The sequence below is a fragment of the Hyperoodon ampullatus genome (assembly GCF_949752795.1).
Source record: "Hyperoodon ampullatus genome assembly, chromosome: 19".
NCBI classification, from domain to species: domain Eukaryota; kingdom Metazoa; phylum Chordata; class Mammalia; order Artiodactyla; family Ziphiidae; genus Hyperoodon; species Hyperoodon ampullatus.
The window spans coordinates 4728284-4754989 of NC_136932.1; the positions used below are offsets into that span (position 1 = coordinate 4728284).

Below are 26706 nucleotides of genomic sequence, written 5' to 3' on the forward strand. Positions count from 1 at the left end.
ATGAAGGAGATGGTAGGAGGCTGCTGCGTATGTTCGGACGAGAGGGGCTGGGCCGAGAATCCGCTGGTCTACTGTGATGGGCACGCGTGCAGCGTGGCTGTCCACCAAGGTATGGGGGTGGCCCGCGAGGGGGCGGAGGGACCCAGGGGGCGGCGTGGGCAGGGAGCCCCCGGCCGCGCCCTCTGGAGACCTCCCGGGGCTCGGGCGCCCCTCCCCCACCCCACCTGAAGAGAAGGGAGGAGTCGGGGGGCTGCCCCCGCCCGGTCCTGGAGGACCGGGTCAGGCATTGTTTTCTTGCCTATTGTTCCAGTCCCGCGCCCCCCACCCCAAGTTGAGGGAGTTTGGGGACAGTCTAGGGGCCAATGAGTGCACTCTCCGCGCCCCACACCGCCAGTGTCGGGGCTGCTTGGAGCATGTTTACCTGCGAGGTGTCCCCTCCCGCCCGGTTATTTTGGTCCCGGCTCTCGGAGGGAGAGGTCAAGGGGGGGCGGTCATCCTCCCCTCCTGCTTCCGGGTACTGGGAGGAGCGGAATTGGGAAGGGAGGAGAAGGGTCCCAGGGGAGAGGGGACTCCTAAAATCCTCCGGGGAAGAGTTGCGGATAGGAGAGAGGTTGCGCAGGGGGCCGGGAATCGGAGAAGAGGGAGGTTTGGAGTTTCCCCCAGCAGCACATGGTTCGGGAGTTAACTCCTTGAGGAATCTTGCCGAGGGCGCAGACTGGCATCTCCCGCCTGTCTGGCACAGCCAGCTGCCCCCCCCCCCCCTTCCTGGGACAGCCCTTAATCCTGTCGCTGTCGGGTCTTCCCGCCACTCTCCTATTGGCTACCTGCACTGCACCTGCTCTCGGCCTTGACTTTTGAGCTGTACCTATTATAGTTAGTGGCAGAAGATGAGCTCCCTAGACCCCCGACTTCCCCGCCTCTTCCATTACTGGCCCTTTAAGAAATGCCCCCCCCAATAACAACAAAACGCGTTTGTCTATCGTAAATGTTGTTCCGCTGATTTTCTCTTCCTGATGATGAGGACTGGTCCTGGCAGGAGCTGGGAAACAGAAAGCTGGGTACAGAAAGGGCATGAGGGGAGGATCTTCTAGAAGTTTAAGGTCAAGGACTCAGACTTCCCACCTCTGCTGGGAGGACTTGGTTGTGTGGTTGAAAGCTGGCTGCGTGCTGTTGGGCATTCCTTGTGGTCCTGCTGTCTAGTGAGTGCCCCCCAGGCTGGGAACAGCCCCCTGGCCTAGTTCCTTAGAGTCACCCCCTTCCCCCAGTTATTCTGGGAACAGCCACTGGTGACAGATTTGCTTGGTGATTCTCCTCCCTCATCCCCAGCTTGCTATGGCATCGTCCAGGTGCCAACAGGACCCTGGTTCTGCAGGAAATGTGAATCTCAGGAGCGAGCAGCCAGGGTGGTGAGTTTGAGACTCCGCTCTCCCCTCCTGTACACCTGAGCATCCCCCCCCGCCACCGAGCTAGGGGACTCTGAGGCTGAAGCTGGGGTGGGACTGTCACACAGGATTTCCTGTTTCCTGCACACCTATCACCAACCCCATCTCTCCCTCAGCTTATCCCTCCCTCTGCGTCACCTCAGGCACGGGGCCTTTTATTTTTGTTTGCTTGTTTGTTTGAGCTTTTTATTATGGAAAGTTTCCAACCTGTACAGAAGTAGAGGGAATGCTATAATGAACCTCATGTTGATGTAGATCACCCGTCTTCAACAATGATCACTCGTGGTCAATCCTGTTTTCTCTGTACCCCCACCAGTTTCTCCTGAGACATCTTATCATGACATCCTGGGGCCCTCTGAATGTGTTCAGGGAGGGTCCAGCTCAGCAGATCCCCCACCCCCTTTGGGAAAGCCCATCCCCCAAACCCCTGTGCCCCCTTTTATTGGCAGAGGTGTGAGCTGTGCCCACACAAAGATGGGGCATTGAAGAGGACTGACAATGGAGGTGAGGGGGGTGCTGCGCCCCGGGGCTCATCTGCTGAGGCCAGCAAGGCCCCCTGAGGGGCCTCTGGGAAGGCAGGAGTGGTCTGTGGGTGGGGGTGGGATGCAGAGGCTGGTTTCCCTTCCCTTCCCTGCCTGGCAGTGGAGTCTGATGGGAAGGCCATGGAGGAGGGGACCATCTGCAGTATGGGGTTGTGAGAGGTGGGGGTCTTGGGCTCGCCATCGCAGCTGAGGCCAGCCCCACACTGCCCCAGGCTGGGCCCACGTGGTGTGTGCCCTCTACATCCCTGAGGTGCAGTTTGCCAACGTGCTCACCATGGAGCCCATCGTGCTGCAGTACGTGCCTCATGATCGCTTCAACAAGGTCAGCGGCCCCTACCGTGCCCCGTACCAGTCCCTTCCCTAGCCAACCATTCTTGGGTCCGTCCCTCCAGCCCTTTCTTCATCCAGTGTAATTTGATTCTGTCCAGCCTACACTTTCGGGGAACTCAGGAGGTGGGTAGGCACCCTCCACTGATAGATTCACGCTCGTGCTCTGGAACTCAAGTGAAATAGTAGGCTCCCTTGCAGAAGTACTGCCTGAAGGTAGAACTTAGCGAGCAGTTCACTTATTCATTCACTGAGCACATTTTACTGAGTGCCTACTATGTGCCAAAACTGGGGCAAGATGCTAGACACACAGTGTTTAGATTGATCAAGACAGGTGTGCTCCCTGCCCCACAGAACTCACACTTCTGTGTGGGAAGACTATAGATATCAACAAACAGGCAAATAAAGTAAATGCAACTTGTGTTAAGTGCTGTAAAGAAAACAAACAAGGTACTGAAATAAAGGATACCCTGCGGGGGGCGGGGGGGCTTACTTTAGATAAAGTAGTCAAGGAAAGAGACATTTTGGTTGAGACCTGGGAGATGAGAAGGAGCCATCCTTGATGAGGGGGGAGAGTTCCAGGTACCAGGCAGAAGGAATAGCATGTGCAAAGGCCCAGAGGTGGGGATGAGCTCACCGGTGAGGAAGGCAGACACAGTCCCTGGCCTTATAGGGCTCACCGTCCAAGGACTGCACTGTCCAGTACAGTAGCCACTGGCCACATGTGGTTATGTCAATTAATTAAAGTTAAATAGAATTAAAAATTCAGTTCCTCAGTCACACTAGCCATATTTCCAGCGCTCAGTAGCCTATGCGGTTCGTGACTGCTGTATCGGATAGTGCAGTATGGAACAGTTCCATCATCCCCAAAAGTGCTATTGGAGAGCCCTGACTTCGGATCCTGGGGAGAGGATGGAATTGAGGGGGGACCAAAGGATCCCTCGGGTGGAAGGGAGGAGGGCACGACTGTACTGTGTCCTGCAGACGTGTTACATCTGTGAGGAACAGGGCCGGGAGAGCAAGGCAGCCTCAGGAGCTTGCATGACCTGTAACCGCCACGGATGTCGACAAGCTTTCCATGTCACCTGGTGAGAGCCCCAGCCTGCGCCGCACCCACCCCGAAGGGTTCTCTAGCCAGCTGTACCAACCCCCTCCGAGGTTTGCCACGGGTGGCTCTGCCAAATAGGTTCATCCTAGCTGCTGTGTCTTTGGAGATGATGGCAGTGCTTTCCTTGGGTGGTCTTGGCTTCACCCCAGCAGGGACCTAGGAGGGTGCAAGGGAGGTGGCGGGTCTGGTTTGTGGCCACACCCTTCTCAGGCTGACCTCTCTTGGTTAGTGCCCAAATGGCAGGCCTGCTGTGTGAGGAGGAAGTGCTGGAGGTCGACAATGTCAAGTACTGTGGCTATTGCAAATACCACTTCAGCAAAATGGTGAGTTTCATCTGGGCATGAGTGGGTCAGTCAGCCGTGGTTTAGAGGGTATGGGCTCCAGGGCAGGCCAGTGCCTGGTGCTGGGAGGACAGACGTGGAAGGAACTATGTCCCTGCCCTTGAGGAGCTCACCACTGGATGAGGAATAATTGAAGCACAGTTGAGGGGTGTGAATCAGAGCCGAACCAGCCTCCATCCAGAGGACGGAGCTCAGGCCCTGCCTGTCAGAGTCTGGGAGGCTTCAAGGAAGAGGCAGCATTTAAGCTGAGCCAACATCTGTGGGGCTTGCTGTGTCCCAGCCTCTGTACTAATCTCTTTATGTGTGTTTTTTTGTGTGATCTTCCCCAAAACCCTAAGAACTAGGTGTACTGCATTTCCCCGTTTTTATGGATGAGTAAGCTAAGACCCACTAAGATTATGTTATTTATCTCACAGCTGGTGTGTGGGATTCAGAACAGACAGTCTGAAGCTCCTCAGGAGCCTGCTAAGCAAAGACAGAGAGAAAGGAATCCCAGGCAGAGGGACTGGCGTGGATAAAGTCCCGAGATGAGAAAGAGCATTCATAAGCAGCAGAACAGGGTGTGTGGTAGGGACAGGGCAGGAGATGAGGCGAAAACGCTCAAGCAGGGCCAGAGCTGGACTTGCTTCTGCCCCGGGTTCAGGGGCCCAAGGAGAGGTGGGAGAAGGGGTGCTAATCCATGTTTGTGGAGAGGCGTGCATTTCCAGAAGCTGTGGGGTGTCCTGGAGAGGTATGCTGTGGCCTGACTGGGAAGGCAGCTTGGACCTCACCCCCAGGCCACAGGCTTGTAACGCTGCTTGAAAGCAAGAGGGTAACATGATCAGATTTGTGTTTTAGGAAGATTACCCTGGCAGCCACTGTGAAGCCAGATTTGAAAGGCCAGGGCGGCTGCTGGGAGACAGCTGCGAGAAGGGGGGGACGGAGGGATGGAGCTGGGTTCTAGAACCATTTCTAGATAGACTCGCCTACATGTCGGGGTAGCTGAGAAGGAGGAGTTGAGGGTGGCACATAGGATCCAGGCTCTCAGCGCTGGGTGGATGGGTCTTGAGCACCTGAGGGTGCTGTGAACAGGTGGGTGCAGTATGCTTCTGTAGGGCTAGCATATGTCCTGGTCTGCCCCGGAGAGTCCCAGTTTGTGCCTCTTGCCCTGGTGTAATTATTAATAGCTCCCCCTTTCATTTTCAGAAGTGTCCTCCTTTGGGTCATAAGTCATAGGGTCATCTAGGTGCAGGGTTTAATATCCACTTAAGACAAGGTAGGGCGCTCGGTTTGGTTCATAGGAGGCGCCAAGTGGGGATGTTCAGATTTGGTGGCTGTGAGGCCCCCGCGCAGGGTGGTGGTAGCAGCCCCAGGTGTATAAGCCTGGGGCTGGAATCCCCGGGTGCCCATCAGGTAGGGGGTTCAGGTGTGAAGAGAACCATGAGGTGGGGAGTTTAGAGCTCAACAGAGCAGAAGCAGTGCCCACCGCTGGGGAGGGATGGGGTCAGACAAGACCTGAAATTGGTCCTTGCATTTGACAGTTGGGAGGTAGTGGGTGGCCTTAGAGGGAACAGCTGTAAGTCTAGGACAGGTGAAGCCATCAGCCCAGGCAGTGGGGAGTCCAGGGCCCTGGCTGGGGGGAATGGCAGCACAAGGGTTGTTTGGGGTTTTCTTATGGATGTTTACTCCACCCCGCTTCTTAAGGGCAGCAGGTCCTTTGGGACAAAAGGAACCACTGTGTTTGGTGGAGGGCCGGGAACAAAGGAGAAGGGGTGATGGCTGGAGCAAAGTGTCTGGAGGAGGGGATGGGGCATGGAGTACAGGGGCTCCCACGAGGGCTGTCCTGTGTGTCCTCCACCCCAGGGAAGGAGGTGGTGGTGGGCCGTGGCCCAGGGCCTGAGAGGGGCCAGGAGGGCACCATGAAAAGAGGTGGGCGGAGAGTGAGAGGCCTACCTCCATCCGTGCCTTGCTGGGCCGAGATGCCCCACCCCTTCTGGGCCTCCGTTGCTGCTGAATCTTGGGCACTGGACAAGCAGGCGGGGGAACTCGGATTCCAGTCTAGGGAACGCGCTTCCATTGAGCAGGGTATCATTAAGGACACAGGGTCCTCTTAGTGACAGGCAGGGTGGGGGTGGGGGTCCCTGATCTTCAGGAACCTTTCCCTGGGCTAGTGAGAGGAGGGTCTGGCAGTTCCTCTCGGTTCTCTCCCCAGAAGACATCCCGGCACACGAGCGGGGGAGGCAGCGGAGGCGGGGGAGGCACAGGGGGAGGCGGGAGCGGCTTCATCGCGGGCCGGAGGAGCAGGTCGGCCTCACCATCCACGCAGCAGGAGAAGCACCCTTCCCACCACGAGCGGGGCCAGAAGAAGGTAGAAGTCTCCTCCCTGTACCCCTCCTGCCCACTCACAAACACCTGTTTCTTTCACGAAGCCACCACAGGTATCCGGAGGCCCTAGGGCCTAACCCCTTCCTTCCTCTGAGGCCACTGAGGGCAGAGAGGGGACTGAGGAAGTGACATGTGAGGGTCACGGAGGGTGAGGTGAAGGCTTGGCTTCCCTGGGGCTCTTTGTATCTGTGTGGTTCCTCCGGGTCCTCCCCATGACACGACAGTGTCCCCAACATTTGCACACACGCCACAGTCTAGCCACGTGTCGGTCCAGTTTGTAAGTGCACATGCCTGCGTCCCAGCCACACGTCACAGTGTGCCTGGCTCCCGTCCCTCCGCTCAGCTCCGTGTCCCGGGTGTGTGCTCACAGGAGTGGTGCTCTGTGTCACTGGCATGATAATGGGACAGGCTATTTTTAGCAGGCAGTGAGGAGGAGGGGGAAGGGCTCTCAGAGGAACCTGCCTGGGCCACTCCTGTCCCGCCAAAGTCCCCCAGTCCCTCCGTAGGGGGAGATGGTGCCCACGAAGTCTCGTCCTTGAAAGGACCCCAGTCCCCACATGCATGTGCTGTGTTTATCCTGACCCAGACTGTTCCCCAGCATCGCTTCCGGTCCCTTCTTTCTCCCCAGAGTCGAAAGGACAAAGAACGCCTTAAACAGAAGCACAAGAAGCGGCCTGAGTCACCCCCCAGCATCCTCACCCCACCTGTGGTCCCCACTGCTGACAAGGTACTGCTGCCTGCACCCAGGAGGGACGGCCACAGCAGCGGGAGGGAGGCACAGGGGGAGGGGTCAGGGTGAGCACCCCGGGCACCTCGGCAGCTTCAGGTTAACATGCCTCTGCCCCCCCCCCGCCCCCCTCTACCCCTGTTCTAGCCCAGGAGGGGCCTCCGCTCCTCAGCCCCACCACTCACTGACCAACCAGGAGAGTAGGGGTGGGGTGGGGGGCACCACCCTGCCTGCTGGCTGCCAGATGTTCACATCTGCCTCTGTCCAGACAGAGGGCCTCAGCACTGGGCTCCTGTCTGCAGGTACAGTACTCATGGGGTTTCTCTGATTTTCTGGGGCCCATTTCCCCAAAGAGAGGCAGGGAGGACCCCTTCACTCTCATCCCTCCTCCACATCAGGAGGCTGCCCAGAGCCTGTCGCCTAACCACAAGCCCGCTCCACGCAAGCCGGAGGGACTGAAAGTGTGGCCCTTGATGGCTTGCGAGGCAGGCCTGTGGACCACACCCCGAAACCCCCACTGATCCCACCTTCCCGGTAGGGGCATGGCATGTCAGGCCTGACTCCAGAAACTGGCAACATCTGGATAAGCAACCAGCAGGCCCTACCCGAGGCCAGGGAATGGCTAATCCGAGCCAGAGCAGCGCCCCCCCGCCCCTCCTTCCAGCCCGTCCTCCCCGTGGAGGGAGAACCGGGGCCTGGAGACGCTGCCTCCTCCTGTCACCATTATTGCCCCATTCACCTCCACTGGCCTCAGGAGGTTGGCAGAGCTCTGGGCATCTTAGCAGGAGGCTCAGGTATCAGGTTTCCAGGGTGATGTTGCTGTGGCAACTGTCCCAGTAACGCTCTCCCCTCCCTGCTGCCCAGGGCTCACCTGGCAAAGCTCGATGTCTTCGCCCTCTGGTCTTTCCCTGGGGTTTGCAGGCAGGGGGAAAGAGAGGGCCAGAGATCTAGGAGTTATCCCAGCGGCTGGGCATCCCTTTGGATGTGTTGGAGCGGTCTGCCCCTCCCCCTCCCCCCACCCCAGCATTTCAGCCACCCCTCCCCCGGGCCCTCTCCTCCCTTGCTCTCATAACCACATCTGGCTCCCTTCAGAACTCCAGCTGTTGAAAAGAACAAAGAAAAAGACAAGAGACCAGGGCTCCGCCCAGGAAGGGGCAGCACAGGGTGGCTCTCACTCTCCCATCCGTCCTCCCTCTGGCATTTGTTCATTTACTGAATACCTGGTCTCCACGAGGAGGAAAAGCCATCCCTGGTAGTAATACAAAGCCCTGACTCACTCACCACATGCCAGGCTCCCTTCTGGAACAGGGGGATGGAGGGGATGCCTGGGGGATTTGCTCATTTAATCCTCAAAATAATCCAATGGAGTAGGTATTTTATTAACCCCATTTAATAAATGAAGAAACTGAGGCACAGAGAAGTTAAGTAATTTGCCTAAAAGCACACAGCTAGGGAGTGGTGGAGTCAAGATTTGAACCCGGGCAGTCGGGCTTGAAGGCCTGTTCTCTTAACCACCACAGGACACTGTCTCTGCAGTGTATCACTAGCAGCCATGCCATCAGAATCATCATCATTATCGACCCCATACTATGTATCTGGCATTGTGGTCCTCGTAATCCTCCAAACAGGCATAATTAGCCCCATCAGGACACTGAAGCTCGGTGAGGTTGAGAGACCACACAACGTAACACGGTGGTAAACGGCAGAACCCACGAGGGTCACAGACCCCAGAGACCCCGCTCTTCCAGCCACTGCTGCCGCCCTCAGACATGGGGGACCGTATCTTGCAGTAGTGTGGCACCTGATGGCTGATGTGGGTGGGTACACGATACCCGGGAAATAAGAGGACAGAAAGATTTGTTCCACCCCAAGTAGCTATAGGGTGACTTCACGGAAGAGGGGTCTCCCGAGCTGAATTTGGAAGGAGAAGATGTTTCCCGGGAAGAGGAAGGCTAGGCTCTCCGGGCAGAGGGCTGGGCATGGAAGCTCAGGTTGTCTAGGAAGGGCGTGGAGTGGCCAGGGAGCGGGCTGTCGGCCAGGTGGCTGCATCTGGGGGTGAGCATGGAGGGAGTGGTGGGGACTGGAGGGCCCAGGAATGGGGCCAGGGCAGCCCATTCTCCTTGGAGTTCCTCTTCCCTGCGTACACCACTTCCCAACACAAGTCCAGCCCTCTTAGGCCTAAGTGTTTCTTAAATGGGTGACTAAGAAGGTACGTGCATCAGTACAGGCTCTGGGACTCTTTTCATCTCTCGCCTGCCCGAGGTGAAGGACAGACAGTTTCTTGGGTTCAGAGCTCCCAACCCTTCACACCCAGAAGTTACAGAGCTGCCTCCCCATCTCCCTGGCCTAGGAGCTCCTGCCACTATCCGCTTGCCCGAAAACCCTTCCTGAAGCTGACTCTGGGCTCCCCCGGTGGAGCCCTAGGTCCTGTGCTCCGCTCCCAAGTCAGGGTGAGCCCAGACCCCGGGAGCCGGCCTCGAGCCTTCCTCTCCTCCTTCCCTCAGGTCTCCTCCTCAGCTTCCTCCTCCTCCCACCACGAGGCCAGCACTCAGGAGACTTCTGAAAGCAGCAGGGACTCAAAGGGGAAAAAGTCTTCCAGCCATGGCCTGAGTCACAAGGGGAAGAAGCTGAGCAGTGGGAAAGGTGTGAGCAGCTTTACCTCCGCCTCCTCCTCCTCTTCCTCCTCCTCTTCCTCCTCCTCTGGGGGGCCCTTCCAGCCTGCAGGTGAGTGTGGGCGTCCCGGAGGAGGCTGGGAGCGGGACAGTCTTTGGCCCTGAGCTTTTCTACCAGGGGCCTTTTTATGTTGGTTTGCGTCTCATTTGCTTCCTAAAGTGGTCGGGGTGGGGGGGGGATCCCCACCAAGTGACTCCTGTCCACACCCTCCCCTCAGCCCTCTCCTCTCGAGGTGGAACTCCCCTCCGGTCTCCCTCAGGGCCCACCTCTCCAACCCCCATAACCATATTCATTATCCCCTGCGCTTATGCTGTCAGGTACCATTTTTAAAGCACCAGCTCTAATCTCCTGTAATCTCTGTAGTCGTTGAGTGAGCTCACTAGGGTGGGAGTTCTCCTCCTACTTTATCACAGGTGGGAAGGCTGGAGGGCGGGGACCCTCGTCCCAGGACACAGAGACAGTGGCAGAGCTGGGACAGGAAACGCAGCTTCCCCATCCCCTGACCAGAGCGCGCTCTCCTAGTGCACGCTGAGCGGGAGGGAGGCAGGGGATCTGGGGTCCAGCTTTAATTCCGTTTCCCCCTCTGCAGTTTCGTCCCTGCAGAGCTCCCCTGACTTCTCTGCATTCCCCAAGTTGGAGCAGCCAGAGGAGGACAAGTACTCCAAGCCCGCAGCGCGCCCCCCTTCAGCTCCTCCCTCTCCCTCAGCCCCCGAGCCCCCCAAGGCTGACCTCTTTGAGCAGAAGGTGGTCTTCTCTGGCTTTGGGCCCATCATGCGCTTCTCCACCACCACCTCCAGCTCGGGCCGGGCCCGGGCCCCGTCCCCTGGGGACTATAAGTCACCCCACGTCTCGGGGTCCGGGGCCTCAGCAGGCACCCACAAGCGGATGCCCACACTGAGCGCCGCCCCTGTGCCTGCTGAGGAGGCCCCTGAGACAGGCCTGAAGGAGAAGAAGCACAAAGCCAGCAAGAGGAGCCGACACGGGCCAGGCCGTCCCAAGGGCAGCCGCAACAAGGAGGGCACCGGGGGCCCGGCCCTTCCCTCCCTGCCCGGTGCCCAGCTGGCTGGCTTTACCGCCACTGCTGCCTCACCCTTCTCCGGAGGTTCCCTTGTCAGCTCTGGCCTGGGTGGTCTGGCCTCCCGTACCTTTGGGCCTTCCGGGAGCCTGCCCAGCCTGAGCCTGGAGTCCCCACTGCTGGGGGCAGGTTAGTGACCCTTGGGGATGGAGGGTATCTCAGGGCCCAGCCAGTCTAGTGAGGGGACGAAGGCACAAACATGCAGTTAGAAGGAAATGTGACAGAAACTGCTCCAAAAGACAAAGGATGCAGATGACAGTCACCTCTGAGACACTCCCCCAGACCCATTTCCTGCATGGTTGTAGCGGGAGAGATTGCCAACAGGACTTAACCAAGTTTGGGTTGGGGAATTAGAAAAACTGGGAATCCTCCAGGCTTTAGCAGGGCAGTGGAATAAGCAGGCATGGCAAGCAGCTGTCACCCAAGCACGAAGTGACATCTTTGCAGCAAGAGGGCGAGACTGGTGCGTGGCCAGATCCAGGGGAGCGTTCTCCTTGGGGAGAGGCTGCTCCAGCCACCTGACTAAGGCGGGGCGTGGGGGAGTGGTGACTCTAAGCTCCCCTCTGTGTCTGTCTTGTGCCTGTAGGCATCTACACCAGTAATAAGGGCCCCATCTCCCACGGCGGTGGAATGCTGCGGGCTGTCTGCAGCACCCCCCTCTCCTCCAGCCTTCTGGGGCCCCCAGGGACCTCGGCCTTGCCCCGCCTCAGCCGCTCCCCATTCACCAGCACCCTCCCTTCCTCCTCTGCTTCTATCTCCACCACTCAGGTGAGGCCTTACTCCTGGGCTCCGCCATCCCTGGGCAGGTGGGGGACAGCCTGCTGAGGACCCCAGCTTTCCATGGGAATTTGAGAGATTGGGCTTGATCACCACCAGAACTTCTCCCTCTCTCTGGTCCTCTCTCCTCCCCAGCACACCTGGTCCCCTCCACCCCGGTGCACACAGTTGTGCTCTAGATCCGAGAATAACCACCAGGCTGGACTGTACCTCCTTTCCCTCAGGTGTTTTCTCTGGCTGGCTCCACCTTTAGTCTCCCTTCTACCCACATCTTTGGAACCCCCATGGGTGCCGTTAACCCCCTCCTCACCCAAGCCGAGAGCAGCCACACAGGTATGTGAGCCTCTTGACCCCATTCCCCTTTCTTCCCAAAGGCCTGAGGGGCACCTGTCACCTGCTTGTCACCCCAGAAAGGATGGGAGGGCTTTCTGGCGGCCCCCACACTCTGGCCATTGCCCACCCTGCAAAAAAACATTCCACACACAACAAACCTACACTTCCACATTAAAACCCCCGCGAAGAGGCGGGACAGGACAGGGCAGAATAAATACTGCTCCATCTCACAAAAGAAGAAGGCAGAGAGATGAATGACTTGCTCAAGGCGGTTGGGGTAGGGAAAGGCAGAGCAGCAGCTGAAATTCTGGTACCCTGGCTCCAAGCCTAGTTCTCCTACCGCTGTAGCCTAGCTCCCTGCTGGCCTCTTAGTGAGTTCTTGGGATCAGAGTTTACAGAGATCCCACCAGCTGGACAACAGCCTCTCTGGGTATTTAGGAGTTAAGGGGGCGGATCACAAGTGCCCCTCCCTCTCCCTGGAGAGTCAACCCAGCCCCAGAGAGCTGATTGGTGCAGAGGTACCACCTGGCTGGCTGGCGGGCGGGGCTTACCAGTTCAGGTAAGCCTTAAGGGGGCCGAATCTGATTCCAGAACGAAGAACCCTACAGAGTAGCTGACTCTATTTTTCCAAAACGCAAAGTGGAATTCAGTGGTCCAACAGAGGGTTTTGACGTCTAATTCTTTAGTTTATTAATATAAAAGTCATATAAAACTGATTATAATAGCTACAATAATTAAGGCCTTGTTGCATGGCAGCTAAACCGCTCAGATTAACGCTTCACATTTACTACCTTATTTTAATCCTCGTAACAATCACTTCAGAGAGGTTAGTTTCAGACACAGCAAGTAAGTATCATATCCAAGTTCAACTCAGGACTGTGTAGGCCCCAAGTTTCTATGACTCTGAAGTTGTAAGTTTTCCAGGAAAAAAATTAGGAGGTGGATCTGAAAGTAGCCGGGCTGCAGGAGCCTTTCTGCCTAGAGAAGGAGGAAGGGACGAGACCTCAGGGCTTTGCCTCCCACGACGCTGGGTTTCCAAGCCAGGGCTCCCAGCGCCTTAAGAACTAGGACTGGCTATCTGGGGTTGGGAGATCCTGGGGGAAAGGGGTCTGCGGTAAGGTCCCAGATCCCGCACCCACTTCCCAGGCGGGGACTGTGAGGCCGACGGCACCTCTTCCTCGCTGATCCCCGCCCCCCTTCTCCTTCCAAGAGCCAGACCTGGAGGACTGCAGCTTCCGATGTCGGGGGACCTCCCCCCAGGAGAGTCTGTCTTCCATGTGAGGGAGAGAGCGGCGGCTTGGGGGAGGGGCTGGGAGCGGGGTGGAGGGACTGTCAGGGAGGAGAGGGCGGAGAGGCGGGCGGGGGGAAGAGGGTGGGATCCAGAGGGGATGACTGAAGCCCCTGAGGCGGGAGGAGGAGGGCAGGGAGACTGGAGTGGGGGAGTGAGGTAAGCCTGAGCTCGGTTTTCCCTTCTGACCCCAGGTCCCCCATCAGCAGTCTCCCAGCACTCTTCGAGCAGACAGCACCCTGCGGGGGCGGCCAGTTGGACCCAGCGGCCCCCGGAACGACTAACATGGAGCAGCTGCTGGAGAAGCAGGGCGACGGCGAGGCCGGAGTCAACAGTGAGAAGGGGTGACGTCGGGCTGGGTGACCTGTCCTAGGACACCCCCAGACTCGGTCACCTTTCTCTCCCAGGTCCCCAAACGTCTTTAAGGTTCCGCCTGCGGCCCCGCCCCTTCCTTAACTCTGGCCAACCGCGGGCCTTGCCTTTAACCCTCGCCGGGTCCTGCTCCTGGGCCCGCCCCCTCTTCGCAGGGCTTTTGGCCCTCATGACCTCCTGGCCCTTATTTTACTAAGCCCCAACTTCCGCCCGCCCCTTCCCTCCCAAGCACTTGGCCTCCACCCCAAGCCTCAGGCCCCAACCGTGGTCCTCACACCTCCAGCTCCCCAGGACTCACCTGAGTCCCTCGCTAGCCGGCGCCTGCTCTGCTAGGTCTCAGCCCGATTTCCTCCGTCAGGCCCCGCCCTTCAAGCCCCGCCCCCGGTCACCTGGCCCCGCCCCCAGCCTTTCCAGGCCCGCGGGGCTCAGGCGCTCTCGCCTTCTGTCTGCAGTCGTGGAGATGCTGAAGGCGCTGCATGCACTGCAGAAGGAAAACCAGAGGCTTCAGGAGCAGATCCTGAGCCTTACGGCCAAGAAGGAGCGACTGCAGATTCTCAACGTGCAGCTCTCTGTGCCCTTTGCCGCCCTGCCTGCCGCCCTGCCTGCCACCAACGGCCCTGTCCCTGGGCCCTATGGCCTGCCGCCCCAAGGTAAGGGGAATCCCACCCAGCCCGGGGATGGGGGCCTCTGCTGTGCGGTCGGAACTGGCCCTGACTCCAACCCCTGACCTCCTTCCGTGATCCCCCTCCATCAGCCGGCAGCAGCGATTCCTTGAGCACCAGCAAGAGCCCTCCGGGGAAGAACAGTCTGGGCCTGGACAACTCGCTGTCCACGTCTTCCGAGGTGGGCGCCACGGGGAGGGGCACCAGGGACGGGCAGGAGTGGGGAGGTGCAAGGGCCTTCTAGTTGCATCTCTTACCTTGCGGCTATTGGAGGCTGGACAATGGAGTGATTGGCTGAGTAACTGGTTGACTGACCCATTCATTCCTTCGTTAAATAAGTAATAATTATGAGGTGCTAACTTAGCTCCAGGCATTGGCTAAGCAATGAGTGAGCAGATCGGACAGTCTTGCTCCTGGAGACAGGCTTGATCCAAGAAAATCAATAATTACAAATCAGGAAAAGTGCGAAGATGGAAATAATTTGAGGGCTATGAGAAAGAATGGAGGGTGGGATTCTTCTCTGAACATAAGGTGGTTAGGGAAGGCCTCTTTGAGAAGTGTTTGTGAAGAGTTTATTAGAGTTTGTTGTAGCTGCACACAAAATAATCCCCGTGTAATTGCTGGCGGTTGGGGGAGCCGTTGCTATTGTTCCATTGTGGTCGTTCTGGAAATCAAACAAAGTGGGTTCTTGTTCCCCCTGCTACTTTGTGAATGTGTGACTTGGGCAACAATAGTCATAATAGTAACCGACATTAATTGCATACTTGCTCTTTGTCATGTCCTGTGCTGAGACTTTTAAAGGCTTTGTGTGTGTTTCGTCTTCACAATAGTTTTATGGAATAGGTTCTCCTCTTACCCCCATGTTATGAGTGAGGAAACCAAAACAGAGAAGCCACTCAAGCCATTAAATTGTGGACATGGGATGTGAGCCTGAATCTTTCACTCCAGCTGCCTGCAGAGTTGTTTAGCCTGTCTAAGAATCAGTGGTTTCACCCATAAAAAGGCAGTAACGAGTTAGTACAGGTCAGGCACTGAATCCTGGGTCTGGTTCACCAGGTGGTCACTACCGTCATCACTGTTCAGTGTTAAACAAGCATCATGAGGGGTGCTGGGCCCCTAGAAAGTGACTTGTGAAGACTGTTTGGATTCTTGTCCTTTATCCCGGGCCTTGCTTCTTCCTGGGTGGCTCTGCCTGGGGGAAGTGGGGGGTGGCTGTGCTCTGTGAGGATGCTGGTGGGTGCCGGGCCGGGGGCCAGAAAGGTCATGCTGGCCCCCTGCCCCTCTGACCCCTCCCTTCCCCCTCCCTCCCCAGGACCCACACTCAGGCTGCCCAAGCCGCAGCAGCTCGTCGCTGTCCTTCCACAGCACGCCCCCACCGCTGCCCCTGCTCCAGCAGAGCCCTGCTACTCTGCCCCTGGCCCTGCCTGGGGGCCCTGCCCCGCTCCCGCCCCAGCCACAGAATGGGCTAGGCCGGGCACCCGGGGCAGCGGGGCTGGGGGCTATGCCCCTGGCTGAGGGGCTGCTGGGGGGGCTGGCGGGCAGCGGGGCCCTGCCCCTCAATGGGCTCCTGGGGGGGTTGAATGGGGCTGCCGCCCCCAACCCCGCGGGCTTGAGCCAGGCTGGCGGGGCCCCTGCGCTGCAGCTGCCAGGTTGTCTCAACAGGTGAGGGAGAGCTCAGTCTGGGGAAGGGAAGGGGGAGGCTGGCTCTGGGAGGGAATCCCCCCAAACACCCACCGTTCCTCAGAAGGAAAGCTGTCCTCTGATCTTACAGGGTCTAGAATCTAGTCACCCCAGGTTCTCCTTAGATGTTAGATGGGAGAGCCCTCCGGATGGTAGCTCTCCAGGGACAACGTCGTCTGCGTATGCCTTGTACCCTAGCTAGCCTAGGTTTTCCTTCTGGGAGAGTTCTTCCCTCTGATGTGCCTCCCTCCCACTGTCCCCTCTGAGCTCAGTCCGTTTCGCTCTAGTCCTCTAATGTCGCACATCCCTGCCTCTCCCCACCTGGGTCCGAGGGAGTCTGGGAAGTTAGGGGAGCAGGCGATGAGGGTTCCGCTGTCCCTTCCCATGGTCTGTGATTTGTCCCCCTGCCTCAGCCTCACCGAGCAGCAGCGACACCTCCTGCAGCAGCAAGAGCAGCAGCTCCAGCAGCTCCAGCAGCTCCTGGCGTCCCCACAGCTGACCCCGGTAATGCCCCTCCCTTCCTGGGCCACCTCCCCTCCCCCAGCTCTGCTGGAAGGGCCCTCTCAGAGGGTCTGGGCCAGCCCGGGGAGGGCAGCCCCAGGCTGGGTGGAGATTGCCCCTAAGGGTCATGTGGGGTCAGAGGGCATAAGGATTCCTCTCGGGGCGGGCCCTGGGCACTGGGGAAGGGATGCTGGAGTGGCCCCAGATCACATCCTAGCGAGAGGATCTGGAGGGTGGTGAGTCCTCAGTTACCGAGCGTTTCTAATTCCAGCCCCAAGGCTCTTCAGTGGGGAACTTCAGGGTCTGCGTAGAGCGGTGGCCGAGCAGGTGACAGACACCGCTTCAACCAGAGCAGCCCCTTTTAGGTCTTTCTTGTGTGTTGAGTTCTGCTAAGAATTCCTTTGGAGGAAAGGAATTCTTCCTTTTAAAAAGGAGGCAGTTGAGAAAATAGAGAAATATTCATTTTCAAATAAAGAAACATGAGAAGGATACATAAGAGACCAATTCCATTGGTTATCTACAGAGGCCAGATGGCAGCAGGGGTAAAAGCAAGATTTCTGAAGATAAGCCGTAATAAATCACTTTGGGTTTTGGAACACTGAAAATGCTTTGCCTATTCAAAGCAAAAATAAATGACTCTTAAGGGAAAAAACAAATGAAAAAGAGGGGAGTCGAAAACTATTGACCTCATTCAGTGTTTCTCAACTTGGGGTCATACCATCCCTGGGGACATTTGTGGTTGTCATAGTAACTGAGGAATTGATTTAGTGGGGGTGGGGTGGGGCCAGGGATGTTAAACCCCCTGCACTTGGCCGGTAGTGCCCCGGCTGACAAATGCTGACGGTGTGCAACCCCTTTCTTGTCTGGATGCGGAGACTGAGGCCCAGAGGAGGGAGTTAGACAGAACCTTGACTGTCTTCCAGGTCTTTTGCCTCATGGTCCTAGTGGGATAGGATGGGGCCCAGGCCAATGAGGGCAAGATGACCCTGGGGACCACTGGCCAGTAAGCAGTCTGGCCCCCTTGCAGGAACACCAGACTGTTGTCTACCAGATGATCCAGCAGATCCAGCAGAAGCGGGAGCTGCAGCGGCTGCAGATGGCCGGGGGCTCCCAGTTGCCCATGGCCAGCCTGCTGGCCGGGAGCTCCACCCCGCTGCTGTCCGCGGGCACTCCTGGCCTGCTGCCCACAGCATCTGCCCCACCTCTGCTGCCCGCCGGAGCCCTGGTGGCTCCCTCGCTCGGCAACAACACAAGTCTCATGGCCGCAGCAGCTGCGGCCGCAGCAGTAGCAGCAGCAGGCGGACCTCCAGTCCTCACTGCCCAGACCAACCCCTTCCTCAGCCTGTCGGGGGCGGATGGCAGTGGCAGTGGCCCCAAAGGAGGGGTAAGTAAGGGGTCCGGCTTGGGGGAGGGGCCGGGAGTTGGGCAGAGGGACCGTCCTGTCTCCCTTCTCCTGGATGGGCAGCGAGGGAGCATCAGAAGGTACATCATCAGGAGGAAGGAAGCGACCCCTAGGGCAGCAGAGTGCCCTGCTCTAGACCCCAGGGCCTCTGCCAGCACATGGGTGCCCTCCTGCAGATCCAAGAAAGGTACACTTTGCACACGGGCTAATAGCGAAAGGACCAATTAGGAAACGGCGTTCCTCTGGGGAGGCCCATTAGGAAAGGCTGTTTCCTCTCTGACTGGACCATTTAGAAGAAGATGCTGCTCTGGGTGGGCCATTTCAAGAAAGGCCCTCCCTTCTTCTGAGGGCAAAGGGCCAGAGCCCGTGTGCTGCCCTCAGCTGGCACATGCCTGCTTAGCTGGGTGCCCTATGCAGGGCAACTCCCCCAAACACACACACAAGGTGACGCTGGTATGCAACCGCCAAAGCCCAGACCCTTACTGCACCCAACATCAGCTTTCTTGACCCAGGACGCTCTTCTCAACTGGGTGTTAGGACCAGACAACCTCCCAAAGCCCCAGTCTTCCTCCCTCTTTTTCCAGACTGCTGACAAAGGAGCCTCAGCCAACCAGGAAAAAGGCTAAATCCACCCATGCTCCTGCTGACCCCCCAAGTGGAGGGGCAGATCCTGGTCTGAGGGGTCCCAGCCTGGAGCGGGCACCTGCACCCAGACACTGGAGAGCCCCGGCCCAGAGCACCTGCTGAGGCCCGGGGAGTGTGGGGCGCCTCTGGTGCCGAGGACTGAGACCGAGAGGGGAGCCCCTTCCATCTGGCCCCCCTGCCCCTCTGCACTGGCCCCTCTGTGAGGGGCTCAGGAGGAGGACAGGCTCCAAGCCCGCCTAGGAGCCCCCACTCTCAGCGAATGTTTTGAGGTTCCCCAGAGAGCAAAGTGGGCCATGGCATAAGTGGGGGGTTCGTTGAACCTGCCACGTAAAATGGATTAGCACTTGAGTGGGATACGTGGGGGGCTAGGCCCTGGGCCTGCCCCTGTGCGGAAGTCTTTTTATGGAAGAAGGCGTGGCCCTCCTTGACCTGCCGTTTCTTCCCACCTTGGGCAGATGGCAAGAGGGCTTCCTTGGACTGTTTCTCGCTGGGCCCCTTCCCCTGCCCCCGACAAGGGTCACAAGCTGAGCTTGTAAAAGCCCACGGACGAGGGGGCCGAAGGAGGGGTAGGATGGCATCACATTTGGCCCAAGCCTCCCTCCCTCTGGGGGGTGGGGCCCAGTGACGGGCTGGGGGAAGGCAGGGGGTGGGCGGCCCAGCCCCCCCGATCCCCTGCCCCGTGTTTGCACTATTGGATTTAGGAGTGCCGAGGGTGGGGAGATGGAGCTGCCTGACTCAGAGAGCGTGTATGCGTGTGCGTGTGTCTGTCCGTCTGTCTGTCTGTCTCCCGCTGGAGCCCGAGCGGCTGAGGGCAGGGATAGGAGCAGCGCTCTGATGAGGCGGCATCGGAGGGGCGCTCCCAGCTCTTGTTCGCACCCTCTCACCTCACCAACTTTGGTCTCTCTCTGGGGCCCGGATGGTTAACAAAAACCAGAACCTTACTCCACTATTGGAGAGTAACTGGGGGCTGGGGGCTTTGAATCAGGGTAATATCCTGCCTTTCCTCCCCCAGACTCCACATGGTCTCCGTGCCCCCTCAGCGCTCCCGTTCCCCCACTGATACTTGGTCCTGCCTCCCTGGCAACGGGGAGCCCCAGGGATTGGGGGACGAGGCAGGGGGGGTAAAGTGCCACTTCTGTCAGTGAAACCTTCCTCCCAGGATTAGCCAGCCTGCCTTCCCGCACCCCACCCCCACCCACCAGGGGAGACTTAAGCTTACGCTGACCTACAACTGTCCCTTCACCCACCAGCTATTTCCCCGGGGTGTAGTGGGCAATTCTCACCTTAAAGAGTCCCCACCTGCCCAGAGCCTTTGGTGGCCAAGGTTGAGGGCCGGTGGGACAGCCAGGAGAGGGGCGAGGTTGAAGCCTGTGTCTGTGTCGGGTGCACTGGGGTCGGAGCCAGGAGGAGCGTGGCCAGCTTCCCTGATGACCACGTCTAGTCAGTCTCTTTGCATGTGTGGGTTTGTGTGTGTGTGTGTGTGTGTGTGTGTGTGTGTGTTTCTGTTTGGGTTTTTGTTGTTGCTGGTTTTGTTTTGTTTTTTAAATAAAGAAAAGAAGATGTGTATATTTTTGGCAATGACAGAAACGTAGTGCAGATATATTTTTGCCTGTGCTGCTCAACTGGTTTTTTTCTGATACTGAAAATAATATTAATATTCCTGTTGATAAGACTTTGTAAGATGTTAGGGAGCTGATAATGGAGGGGGTGGGTGGGATCCTTCAGAGGCAATTTCTTAGGCACTTGCAAGGGCTTGGCGGGGAGGGGGGAGGCAGTTGTGATGACCTCAGAAATACTCACTTTTTATTAACGCTAAATATCAGTTAGAAAGAAATGATAGAATTCAGCATTTTATTCATCTTCATCTATTAAGCTGTCTAACTCCCTGCCCCCAAACCACTGAAAAGAAAAATAACCTTCAGAGATTCTTAGAAGAGTTGCTCATTCACACCCACACCCTTGCCCAAGGCCGGCCCACTTACAGCCAAAGTCAGCTTCTGTTCTGGACAGTGAGGGGAGTCAGTCCACCCCAAGGCCGCTGTGGCAGAGGGTGAGAGGTCCACGTGACTTAGTGCACTGGAACCAAGCCCTCCCCTGACCTCCAGCACCCGAGAGTCTGGGGTTCTCATCTCCAAGAGTCTCTGTCTTCTGACTTTCCCCAGGCTGGGGTGCAGTGGCAGGTCGGCAGGTTAGGTTTGAAGAAGGGACCCAGGCTGGGTATGGATTGGTGCTGTGCCTCAGTTTGGGGCAGGGGGACGTGAGAGCGGTGGTGCATTTCCTCTTTCGAGGGAGCTTTATAATGGGAAAGGCCTGGAGCGCTTCAGGACAGAGCGGGGTCCCAGTGCAAGGGGTAGGGCTACCGAGACAACGCCCTCACCCCGCCCCTGCTCCCAGCCTCAGTCCCCTTTTCTAGGATGAATTTGGATGGGGGGTAGAAAGGGATGCAGATTTATATACGGCTCTGTCTAGGGGAGGGGAAGGATGTGGTTTGCAGGGCGGAAGTGGAGTTTGAAGATGCAGGGTGGCGCTTAGTGTGTCATCCCCCTCAGCGCAGAGGTGTGATCGCAGTGTGCGTGCAGAGCCACTGTCTGGCCTTGAGGTCACAACTAGTGCACGAACGTCAGAGCTGGAAGGGACCTGTCTTTAGGTGTCTTTTGAGCCAGCTCCTTGCTTCACAGGCGATAGCTCCAAGCCTAGGAGGGGCAGGGGCTCGGGCAGAGCCAGGACCAGCCCTCAGGACCTTGGCCTCCCGGTCCTCGGCTCTCCTGTCCCACCGCACTGCCTCCTTGTGGCTGTCCGTCTGTCCCTGTGTGTGTGACGCGTGGTGTGAGTGCAGGGCTGTGCCGGGGTGGGGGCTATCTGTGAAGCACTGACTGTCTTAGCTCAGAGCTGATGGATCCTCTCCAGAGACAATGACACTTTAAAGGTTGCCTTTTCTTCTCTAAGTTTTTCCGATTTGTTTATGAGCTTTTCCCCTCAGACTCCTAGGTCTATTGCTGCCTCCAGGCGCCCTTCCCTTGAGGCCGATGAGAGCACCCCTGCCCACTCCTGTCCTGAGTTCTAGGGAAGTACGCCTAGGAAGGGAGCCAGAGCCTGGGAAAGAGAAAGAGCCAGCTCTGAGAAAGGGTGACCTTCTCCACACTGCCCTTTCCCAAACTGGAAATGCAGACAAGTTTTCAAAGGCACAGGCTCCCCCTGCCAGCTTCCAGCATCTTCCTTGGTGTGCGGTGGGCCAGAGTTAAGGGTAGGCAGCTTGCTTCCAGTTCTCCTTTATCCCAGTTTATTTCCTGGGGAGAGGTGCCTGGAGGGATTAAGGTCACTTCCGTTGGGAATTTGCAGGAAAGCCGGGCATAGTACCCTGGCTCCCTCCGGTCACATCAAACCAGATGAAAAGTGTGTCTGGCTCCCAACCACTTTGACTTGATCTACTGAAACGTTGGGGACTGAGGGGGTGCCTTCATTGCCCTTTGGTCACGTCCTTCAGCCCAACTTGGGACTTAGGTGGTGGGACTGGAGACCCAGACCCTGGCTCCTCGCCTGTTCCCCCCTTTCCGCCCCAGCCTCTCTCAATGTAGCAGACCCTTCCTCGGGGAGCAGGGAGGGGAAGCTACAGTTTGCAAACCCAGGGGCTCCTTTTTCATTGTTTCTAAAGCCTCCTTTATATCCTCAACCCAAAAGGCAATGCCCCTCCCCTGCCACCTCCAAGCCTGGAATTGTGCATAACTCGGATCTTGTATCTTTGTATAATGGAGGTTATTTGTACGAAGGGCAGTTCGTAAACAGCACTTGTTCTTTTAATAAAAGAATGTTTTACAAAAAAAAAAAAAAAAAAAAATCCAAAGAGACCCTGCTTTGTCTGGCTTTACCGAAGGGAAAGGGAGAGGGAGTGCCATCCGTGGGAGCCTTGGGAAGGGATGGGGGTGGGGGGATGGTCAATGAACATTTCTTTAAGCACTTGGAATAGTAGTTCACAGACCAAAATGCACAACATACCCGAAATACCCTGCATATTGAAAACGCAGATACCTGTGCCCCACCCATAAGAGTGTAATGTGTAGGCCTGGGCCAGGCGCGAATCCGATTAAAAAAACAAGCTCCCTAGGCGATGAGATGTGTCCGCACCGCGCTTCTAGAAGCTCTGCCCTGAGGCTCCGCAAGAGAAAACGGTTCCGGTCAGGGTCCCCGCTCGCAAGTGGGGGGCCCGGGAGGCGCAGGCAAGGAAATGAGCGGCGATGCTCCGCGCGGGTCATTCGCAGACACGCGGGAACCAAAGGGGGCGCCGGAGAGCCCTCCACACCCCGGGGCCCCCTAGGCGGCTGCGGGTCGGCTCTTCGGCCCGACTTCCGGCGGCCGGGGCTGGTCGGCTTGCGCAGGCCCGCGGCCCGCACCGCGCAAACCCCGCAGCGTCTTCCGGGCCGAGGCGGGGCCGGGCCGGGCCGGGCCGGTGGGAGGCGGGGAAGCGAGAAGGTGGCCGGGGCGCGAGGCGGAGCCGGCGCGGTGGCGGCAGCGGGGCCGGCATGGCCGGCTCGGGGGCGCTCCTGAGGCCGGCGGCCCTGGTGAGCAGCCGCGGCCCCGCCGTCCGGCCCGCCCCCCGCAACTCCCCTCCCGAGCCCGCCCCGCCCGCCCGCCCCTCGGTTGAGCGTCCCTCAAGCCCCTACGTCGCCTGGGCCTTTGCAGCCCTTCCTGGGCGCCCGCTGGGTGCCAGCGCCTCCCCCAGCAACTCCCGCTCCTCTCTTGGGACCCCTTATTCTTTTTTTTTTTTTTTTTTCCGGTACTTGGGCCTCTCACTGTTGTGGCCTCTCCCGTTGCGGAGCACAGGCTGTGGACGCGCAGGCTCAGCGGCCATGGCTCACGGGCCCAGCCGCTCCGCGGCATGTGGGATCTTCCCAGACCAGGGCACGAACCCGTGTCCCCTGCATCGGCAGGCGGACTCTCAACCACTGCGCCACCAGGGAAGCCCGGGACACCCCCCCCCCCCCCCCCCCCCTTATTCTTACCCTCGTATTTCTCCCACGCGCCTAAGCCCTGTGGTCTCCTCCCTCCCGGATGACTTCCCTCTGGAAGTCTTCCGCTTTCCGTTGACTTTATTTTTCTGTTTCCAAACCACCGTCTTGCGATGCCTGCTTGCCTTGCAGAAGCCGAACCAGAGACGGGACATCACCTCCTGGCTGGTAAGTACTACCCACCAATACCCCGTTTCCACTTCTCTGTGCCCTAGTCCCCCAGGCCCAGAGACCCCAAAGGTAGAGACCAGAGGAGGGAACAAGAATGGGTCAGCCCTGCTTTGTCGATTTCAGCCTGAGACTGCCTTGTCCATAGCTACCTTCCCGATGGCTCAGGGGAGATAGAGTGACCAGAGGGCACAGGGCAGGGAGCAGGCTTCTGCCCTGAGAACAGCGGTGCCTGATAAACCCAGCCCTAGGTGCACTTAGCCCCGCCTAGGCTGGCAGGATCCTGGGCCTCCCCTCCCTTGCACCCAGGTGAGAGCCAGGGTTTGAAAGGAAGGCCTGGACCCCGAAACCTATGTGCATGGCCTTGAAATCTCTTCTCTGTCTGGAGCTCTGGGGCCTTATGGTGTCCTGGGGGGGGAGTGTCCTTGCAGGGTGGCATCACATCAGCCTCCTGCAGAGGAAGCCTGTCACCAGCCAAGGCTCTTGGGAAACTGGACAAGGCCACAGGCAAGAAAGTGCTTCCAGGGCATGAACTGACCCTCACTCCCTCATCTTCTCTGCCACAGGCCCGATGGTTTCCCCAAACCCCAGCCAAGTCCGTGGTGGCCCTAAAAACACCCATCAAGGTGGAGCTGGTGGCTGGGAAAACCTACAGGTGGTGTGTGTGTGGCCACAGCAAGAAGCAGGTGAGGGACCTGGTCCCCCTTCCCGTTGATATATGACAGCTGTGGTTGGGGACGCTACATGTTGCCCAGGAACTCCCACCCAAGACGTTCCTCTTTTTCCCACACATACCTGAGGGGCAACAAGGGAGACTGGGGGGGAGGGATAGTCTCGGGCCAGCGCCACTCACAGCCCTGAGCTCACCGTTCTCTGCATCCCCCCTTCAAGATGCAGCCAGAGACAGCAACTCAGTCCCGGGGCCAGTCGGGTGGAGCCAGGGTTCAGTCCTCCGCTTCCAGTGCTCCCTCCTCCTCGGAGGCTCTGGGCTCTGCCCTCTCTCTCTCTCTCTCCTTTCTCCTTCCTCCTAGGAAGCATCTGGGTCAAAGGTTCCCAGGTCTCGGACGCCAACACTGGGAAGACTTTGCACAGCCTCTCTGGCCCCGTGTGCCCCTTCCTGGCATCTGCTCCTGAAAACCCTGCCTCAGTTTCTGTGACTTTCCTGGCTTCTTGCTGTCTTGTCAGCCTGGCTGCCTGCTCCCAGCTCCTTCTCTCTTCTGCTCCAGGAGCCTTTCATCCAGCAGGAACCTGCCCCATATTCTTAGCCTCCTGGGTCCCTTTCTTTCTTGAGCTGGCTCTGAACTGTGTTCCTCCAAGCGGCATGGCGTGGTGTCAGCAGCCCAGGGCCCCGAGTCCCGCTTTGCCACTGATTTGCTGTGCACTTTGAGCAGGTCCTCGTGAGGGTGGCGCTGTGCCGCCCACTGGTGAGGCCTAGCACGGGAGGGCCCCCTGTGCCTCTCTGCCTCTTGCCCTCTGGGACAGGTTGCTGATTTTTATCTGCACACTTCTCCCATCCATTGTCCTATCCCACCCTGACTCCAAGGCCAAGAGGCCTTGGGTCCAGCTCTGCCACTAACTAGCTAACCACCTCTCTGGGCCTGTTTCCATTACCCAGGAACACCTTCCAGGATGGAAGGGCATAGATGCTCGCACCAGGCAGCCAGTTTGCTGTGGGACGTCCCCTTCCCCCCTTCCCAGTTATTTCCTGGAGCCAAACAAAATTGATACCCCAGTCTTAAAGCCCACCCAGAGAAGTTTTTACCCCAAGAATATGGAGAAGGAAATGAATTTCACGAACCAACGGAGACTCGGAGCCATTAAAAAAAAAACAAAAAACAAAACCACCTATCAGCGCAAACATGGCTGATACCTAAGGGCCCATTTCGCCTTGAAAATTCTGTTCTTGTGCCCTGGTCCTCTGGGGACCCCAGAAACTACTCCTGTAAAGACTCATACTTACTGAACACTTCCTACTGGCAAAGTACATGATAACCATTATGTATTTTATTTTCTTGGGATGACGCTACTCTTTTTACTGTCACAGTACAGATGAGACAAGTGTGGTAGCGAACCCAGGCAGCATCGCTTAGGAGTCTGGGCCCTGAGCCCTGTGTGCTGCTTCTCCCAGCCCTGCCCGGCCTCAGCAGGTGGAGTTGGGTCTCTGACTTTCTTTTCTTTCCCTCACCAGCCCTTCTGTGATGGCTCCCACTTCTTCAAACGCACTGGCCTATCCCCACTCAAGTTCAAGGCCCAGGAGACCCGCATGGTGGCGCTCTGTACCTGCAAGGCCACCCAGAAGCCCCCATACTGCGATGGCAGCCACAGGAGTGAGCGGGTGCAGAAGGCAGAAGTGGGCTCCCCACTCTGAGGGGGCGGCTGCCGACCGGCCCAAGGAGGGATCACCCCAGGGACCCCGGTACCCGTAGCTGGCTTGTGAAGGACTTGCTCCCGTAACCCGAGGTCTCCAATCTGGGGCAGCTGGAACTGGCCCCTGCCCCAATGCCTGCTGACAAAGATGGCATTAAATAGGCGTGCCGGCCCAGAGTGGCGTTCTTGTGGTCACTGGTGAGGGACATGACCGGTCCCCCTTCAGGATCTTAACATGGGCTGGGGACACCTGACTGGCCACGGGGGGTGGGGGGGCAGTTCAGGTTCACTCCAAATAGGGTCCCCCAAGGCAGGCTGAGCCCAGAGACAAGAGGAGGCCAGGGCACCCAGCCACCCTTTCCCTGTCCCCTCTATCCCGAAGAACTACAGGCTCTGGAGAGTATGCAGCATTTATTACAAAGCCAGGAGATACAGATGTCCCAGGAGAAGGATACAGCCACAGCACCTCAGACACAGGACGAGGTGTGAACACAGACAAACCCACTGGGGGACACCTGACCCCAGACACAGAGGCTGTGATAGTCTTGCCTCCTCCCCTCGTCCCGATCTGACCTATGTCCATTGGAGGAAGAACTGGTGGGCGGGGGTCTGTTGGGGTCTGCCCCTCAGGGGGCAGACCACTTGACTTCTTGGGATGGAGCCGAGGTCGGATCTCACAGGTTCTGTCTTCCTGTGCTTTTAGATGCTTGTTGCTCTTTCCTGACTTGGCCTCAGCTGCGGGTGGGGAGGGCACTGGAGGACTGTTTGCCTTTGGCAAAATCTGGGGTCTGTGCTTATCTGCGGTCAACCCCCCCACCCTTCCACCTCTCCACCACAGGCCCCGAGGTGAGACTTCCCCATCCGCCTTGCTACTGCGGGCTCCTGGGTGGGGGGCGTGGGAGAAGGGGG

General features: G+C 58.1%; 1 protein-coding gene across 5 annotated transcripts; it reads left to right on the forward strand.

Moving 5' to 3' along the window:
* On the forward strand, nt 1–25974 carry LOC307068186 (protein AF-17; the record flags this gene model as incomplete). Of its 5 annotated transcripts, none has more annotated exons than XM_079725917.1 (22): nt 1–109; nt 1327–1406; nt 1892–1946; nt 2197–2306; nt 3296–3399; nt 3649–3742; nt 5952–6107; nt 6753–6851; nt 9356–9575; nt 10114–10728; nt 11186–11367; nt 11601–11709; nt 12920–12986; nt 13192–13331; nt 13822–14019; nt 14124–14212; nt 15344–15693; nt 16125–16215; nt 17240–17596; nt 23395–23430; nt 23997–24116; nt 25619–25974. In XM_079725917.1, 22 exons carry the CDS (start codon nt 1–3, stop codon nt 25796–25798), a joined length of 3561 nt encoding a protein of 1186 aa, XP_079582043.1. The 5 variants fall into 5 exon arrangements, with proteins under 5 accessions (XP_079582043.1, XP_079582044.1, XP_079582045.1 ...); XM_079725918.1 differs by having other exon boundaries at nt 9371–9575; XM_079725919.1 differs by lacking the exons at nt 23395–23430; nt 23997–24116; nt 25619–25974 and adding an exon at nt 18199–18240.
* Nucleotides 25975–26706: the final 732 nt, after the last annotated feature.